Source organism: Solanum pennellii, chromosome 6, assembly GCF_001406875.1.
Source record: "Solanum pennellii chromosome 6, SPENNV200".
Lineage (NCBI taxonomy): Eukaryota > Viridiplantae > Streptophyta > Magnoliopsida > Solanales > Solanaceae > Solanum > Solanum pennellii.
Window position 1 is genome coordinate 52,335,679 of NC_028642.1, and position 6,186 is coordinate 52,341,864.

General features: G+C 36.5%; 1 protein-coding gene across 3 annotated transcripts in view; it reads right to left on the reverse strand.

Annotated features, from left to right (window-relative positions):
- The window catches only part of LOC107021019 (probable plastidic glucose transporter 3), a 7,816-nt gene extending 1,856 nt beyond the window's left edge, over nt 1-5,960 (reverse strand). Inside the window, exons 1-13 of one of the 3 annotated variants that reach the window (XM_015221586.2) lie at nt 5,687-5,959; nt 5,416-5,584; nt 4,859-4,970; nt 4,668-4,735; nt 4,201-4,333; nt 3,682-3,781; nt 3,505-3,617; nt 3,150-3,243; nt 1,642-1,795; nt 1,409-1,552; nt 1,244-1,317; nt 1,044-1,132; nt 531-645 (exon numbers count right to left, since the gene is read on the reverse strand). In XM_015221586.2, the coding sequence (XP_015077072.1) occupies nt 531-645; nt 1,044-1,132; nt 1,244-1,317; nt 1,409-1,552; nt 1,642-1,795; nt 3,150-3,243; nt 3,505-3,617; nt 3,682-3,781; nt 4,201-4,333; nt 4,668-4,735; nt 4,859-4,970; nt 5,416-5,512 (1,293 nt within the window). In that variant the 5' untranslated portion in view covers nt 5,513-5,584; nt 5,687-5,959. Of the gene's footprint in view, nt 1-530; nt 646-1,043; nt 1,133-1,243; nt 1,318-1,408; nt 1,553-1,641; nt 1,796-3,149; nt 3,244-3,504; nt 3,618-3,681; nt 3,782-4,200; nt 4,334-4,667; nt 4,736-4,858; nt 4,971-5,415; nt 5,585-5,686 lie in introns of all 3 variants that reach the window. The other 2 variants (XM_015221587.2, XM_027917990.1) reach the window with 2 other exon arrangements.
- Nucleotides 5,961-6,186: the final 226 nt, after the last annotated feature.

Sequence of the window (6,186 nt, forward strand, 5' to 3'; positions counted from 1 at the left end):
GGGGGGGGTAGTGAAGGAGGGGGCAAGATTTCATTATTACTACCACTTAAGTAGACTGTGTCATTGTGCAGACAGATCAGCTCTCTTCCTCGTGATGGATAATGTTCTTTTTTTTAATATATATCTGACGGTCAGTATCGCACGGTACTCAAACCTGTGATTCGGGATGGATGAATCTACCCATCTTATTTGACTTACACCTAATAGCAGGATGTGGCTGATGCTTTCATTTCAGCAGCGACTTGTATAGTACCAGAAATAATAAGGGAATACATCTCCTCCCTCAACAACTAATATTGTGCATCAACCTCCAAACTAGTTAAGAGTTGGCCATATGAATCCTCGACATCCATCTTGCTCTGTTTGCTCAATTCTTGAATGGTTCGCATAAGAACAATATGTAGTGTAATATAATGATCATAGTTGTCAGACACAAAGTTCCAAAGATCCTTCTATTCTTCATCCAAGGTCAAAGCAAAGAGAATAATTTGCAAAAATAAAATAAAATATCAAGGACAGGATGAAAGTACCCAATGTGCAGCCATGCATAAAGCCATTGCCTTTGCCCTAATCCGGCCAGGAAATATCTCTGACAGCAGGAGGCTGGGGACTGGACCAGCACCCAAAGAAAATGCTAACACATACCTAACATAAATAATTTCCCATTATTGAAGAAAACAACTGGCCATTGCATTTGTGCATTTGTAGTATCTTCTTAATAGTCAAGAAAGTTACCTATAGCATAAAATTGTCTCATCTTTCATTGATTTAACCAGAGTCAACAATTACCAAGTACATAATGACTAGAATGCAATTGAAAACTGTTATCCACAGAAGCAGTACCAAAACTACTTATCTTCATCTCTTAGCTGCTTTACTGACTTCTCTTTGTTGGACAAAGAATTAACTTTCCCAGAAGGAAGGAATTATAAGCCTCAGATAGTTATCTAATCATTATAGCATAACGAGCATTTCCAGTCCTTTCTATCAATATATTTAATGCATCAACTACTACAACGACAATCTTGAAGTGGATTACTCACAGTAGGGTCCCGCCAACTGATAGGTATAATACTGCAAAGCTTGGTACAAATGAACTCGCAGCTGCTACTTGAAGACCTGTTGCGACTGCCTGCACCAAAAACAACTCAGAAGTTTAACCATGAGAAAGCAAAATATAGTGACACGATTCTAAGACCGGCCATGGTAAGCACAAAGGATTGAGCAAACAAGATTAGGTTACCATGCCCAAGAAACTCCCAATTAGAAGCACCTTCCTCCCAAGCCTATCCATCAACATCATTGCAATAATAGACCCTGTAGATGTTATAGGCAACAGCGAAATGAGAAATGACTAACAGATTCAAGAGTGTTATACCTGTTTTGTATGGTGAGGGGATATGTTTACCTGTTAAGTTTACAATCCCAACACATGTATTTGCAGTGTCTGTAGGTACTCCAGCCTTCTTAAACACAGTTGAAGAGAAATAAAATACAGCATTTATTCCAGATAGTTGTTGCAAAGCAAATAAGGCAGATCCAATGAAAACCACTGTACAAAACAGCAAAAGTTATAAATTCATCAACTTATTCACACAGAAAAATATTGAGAGAATGGGAACACATCATCAATAATTATACCTTTAAAATGACGACCATACAGTAGCTCTCCAAACCTAACATTATCCACCTCATCTCCTTTGTCTGTCTTTGACATTTCTGCAATGGCATATTTAACATGTGGTGCTCCCATAAGCTTTTCAAGCTCTTCTTCAGCTAAATCAATTCTTCCTCTCTGAGAGAAGTCCAGAAATAAAATGTGAGTTATATTAGAGAACCATGAGCTGCTGAGTGTTCGTAAATCAAGAATATCCTGCATAGAAGCACCATAATAATATACCCGCTTTTATTTTGATAAGTACAGCACGCTAACTATGTTATGGTATAAATACGGTGTAGTCTTGACTGTAGTATTGATGCAAATTGAGGTAGCAGGATTGATATCAACAACGAGGGTGTGGGCTATCTTGGATGTGGAATCTTTCAATCATCCACGAGGAGCAAAGTGTCATGGAAGATTCATTAAAAGAGCTTTTAAAGTTTGTAACATGCTCAAATAGATTTATGAGGGAAATGACGACAACCATATAGGTCATCAAGGACTTTGGAGCATTCTTTCAACCATCATGAGTTTAAAGGATAAAAGGAAGCATGCAAGGAAGACTTCAAGGCAATTAACATGCTCAAGTGGCTATTTTAATTATTTGGTTATTCTTTTAATCTAGGCATTTTTGCAAGACTAGTATAAATAGTTTTTAGTCTTTATATTAGGGATAGCTAAATTTTGAAGATAGAGAAATACTCTTCGTGTGAGTTTATGGGAGATTTTCTTGGTATCTCTTCACTGAACCTTTCTTGGATACTCTAAGTAAGGATTTCCATGTATGAGTTCATTTCTCTTCCTCTTGGCTTGAATCTGATGATTAATGTATTTTAATTGTTAGATTATCCCTTCTTTTCTTCTGAAGTCTATTCCCTTCATTTTTATTTATCAATCATATCCTTGTATCTTTTCTTGCTTGTTTAATTGTGGTTCAATTAATTGTTCTTACATCTAGAATTACATCAAGTATCAGGGACCAAAGACAAATTGTGGCAGGAGTGAACCAATAACGTTTCTCTCAATAGTAGAGTTGCACTTTAACCCGCTAAGTTATTGTGCACAGGAAGCTCACAAGCCCATCAATGTATCGAGATAGCAATCAGGATAATGTTGTTGGAACTAGTAAAGATTCTATCGCCTTCAGTTATTTCACTATGTTGCCTTGTACGAGAACCTGGTTAAAAAGACACTAAAATGCCCAACATTCAATGGATTGTACTAAAATTTAGAGTATGAGTACATAGAACAGATTTGAAAACATATATTCAAGATAGGAGCCAAGCAGTAGTTTATAAACAGACTGCCCACATATGCATTTCAGGTATTCACTTGTCAGCTGAAATAAAGAAGAGCTTCTTCCAATTGATGACCAAGTGAATTGTCAACAGATTTAACTATTTGCAAGATTCACAAAAAACTGAATTTACTAATGCCACTTCTCTATCCACTGCAAGACACTCAATGACTTATGAGCTTAATGACCAACCTTAACAAGCCAGTGAGGACTCTCGGCACAGAATTCCATCAAAACAGCAAGTAATGCAGCAGGAATGGTGGATATCCAAAAGCAAACTCGCCACCTGTGACATCATTTTAGAAGTAGTTATAGTTCACATCACTCAATTAATTAACGGAATGCTATAAACATGTATGATAATTGACTTATTCTTAATATGCTCCCATAAAAAGCAGTTTAGCAGTCTCAAACTGAAGAAAGACAGTTTATTCCAAACAGTGACTGGATAAAATGGAATAGTACATTTTTTTCATTCCTATCAGCCAGGCTTATCAATTGATTTTACTAATAATAAAAAGGAAGATTAAGGTCACACAATCCTTACCAACCAGCGGTATCCTTGGCAGGAATTCCAATGAGAAGAGATCCCAGGAGCCCAAGGCATGTGGCGATCTGAGTGAAACTCCCATAAGTGCCTCTAACAAAAGCTGGTGAAACCTGGTCAAACAAATTAAATGTAACTAAAAAGATAGAATTAGGAGCAAAAGATAATATCATATACCTCTGCAACATAGAGAGCAGCAACAGCAGGGCCAAGGCCCATCCCTATTCCAACAAATAACCTTCCAAGAAGCATAACACCAAGAGTACTGGTTGCAGCACTACATTTATGAAGTTGAAGAACCTTCAGTTAATTTCCGGAAACTCGTACAGAAGTAGATTTGAATTAAAAATTTCTGATTTCACCCTCCCGTATTCGCTCCAGGTTATATAATTCAATAACTTAAACGTGAAAAGATAACTCAAACACCCCTGGCTATATAAATGACCTTTACAAGACTCTTAAGAATAAGTCTGCAGGAGAGTTTGCCAATGCAAAATATAGCAAGACTAAACATCCCCTAAGGGATTATACACTTTCTTTTAAACCATCCATTCATCCAAGGCAGGTTATACAATGAATAGAAGAGGATTCAAGACTACACAATATTTAGACGGTATTACAAAGTAAATGTTCATGGTCGCATTCAAAGTTGAAAAGGCCGTAATATAGCTAGTAAAAAGTTTATTAAGGTTTTACCTCATAGAAGCACCTATAATCATTGGTAGAGCACACAGTTGAAAGCCTCTCCGACGACCAACCCCATCTGCTATCCAACCACTGAATATAGAGCCCAAAAGAGCACCTCCCAAACATGTACTCACAACTAGACCTTTGAAAATAGAATTATCATATCAGATGGACCCTGTAGGCATTGAACTAAGCAACTGGATGAAGAGAATCTTCTCTGAATAAGCAAGTATTAGACAATAGGTTTGATTGACATCACTGCCTTGGACTCGACCACTGTATATATTAATATAACAAAATAAAATAAAAAATAACATCTATAGTTATTCAAATGTAGCATGCTCTGTCACAAATGAGTAGTGTATTCCCCCCACCAACTAAAAATTAAGAATCCTCCAAGAGAGGCGAACAGACAGAAGTTCAGGTGGCAGGAGCTGGGGCGTAGGGGAATCTTTAAGGTAAATGGCGTATAATACCTTCTGCCAAGGTGCTGCCACTGAAGTCAAGGTCCAAAGACATGCTTTCTAGAGTGTCATTAACCACCCTGAATAAACCAAACCAAAGTAGTTTTAAAAATAAAAATAGAAAATGGTCAACAAGGTCAATGTTTAACCAACTAAAAAGGTAGGATTTATGCAAGAAATCAAAGTTGAAAGTTCAGTCATACCCAAGATGGTAGCCAAACAAGAGTGATGAAATAATTGCCACCAGTATATGTGGCAACGGCCGCTTCCATGAGGGGTTTCCAATTTCTTTCCACACACCATTTTCGGCACGATCTAAATAGACACAAGGAAGAAGAATCAAAAGTCAATTTACACAAAATTGTATCCTTTTATGTTATGTCCTATTGTTGTCTCTAAGCTAATGGTACACTAGAAGAGTATTATACTATTAATTGGAAAATGTATGACATCATTCAACCAAGTTGGCAAATTTTTATTTCTTGGCAAAAAGATATAAAAATTGAAACTTGATGACTTCATAATTTGGAACAACATAGAGAAATAGATTATAGATCTAGGCATTATTTAAAATTAGAAAAAAAAAACCATTCTCATGCACACCCCTTTAACCCCAGATGAATTTGCAGCAAAATTAACATGTTCCTTTCTGCTCGTACAATATATACATATCGAAAAAAATTGTTCTAGAATAAACTGCATTGGTAGACAATGCTTCTAAATCTTAGATCCATCCGGAAGAAAACAGTGTAAGGGGTACCTAGATTTTCTTCTCTATCTTCATAATCAGTGAACTGGTCTTTAGTTGATGCACGCTTGTACATGGAGTAAGCATCTGCAAGACCACCACCTCTCATATTGTGTGATCTGATCTATGGTACTGTAACAAAAATCCCAATCATATACGCCAACCTGCCCAAATCCCAGATCTGATATCAAGGCAAAATTCCATACTTCAATCAAAAAAATAAAAAAATAATCTAATCTTTTGCATTGATGTGCCATTAACATATAATACACTTGTTAATTACCTCCTGAAACGTTTTGCGAGGCACTAGCTATTGCATATTGGTAGTGAAGTTTTAGAAGGAATTAATTAAGAAAAAAAGTGAAAAGGAAAACGTGTTGATGCAAAAGTGAAGGGAGAAATCTTAGAAAAGTTGCTAACGTGTTTTCATTTGTAAGCAAACAAAACAAGTGCATATTCAGTGGTTCCATGGAAGGAAGGAGAAACACAGTGATGACGACACGAAAGCATCTAGAAACTACGAGAGCTCTGAGACTGACACCTGCTCCAATCTTGTTGCTTTTTCCTTTTCTTCTGATTTTCGGGTCTCATCCTATGATGACGTGACGCGTCATCCCTCCTCTGTTCTACTTTATGTCACATAATTTTCAAATCAGTACACCTAAATTTTGATATGTTCTTGACCATCGAAACAGATAGTAACAAAACATTTTTTGATTAACGTGTACTTTTAAAAATTCATTGCATGAATAAGTTACTTAAAACATAAAAAAAATTTTATGC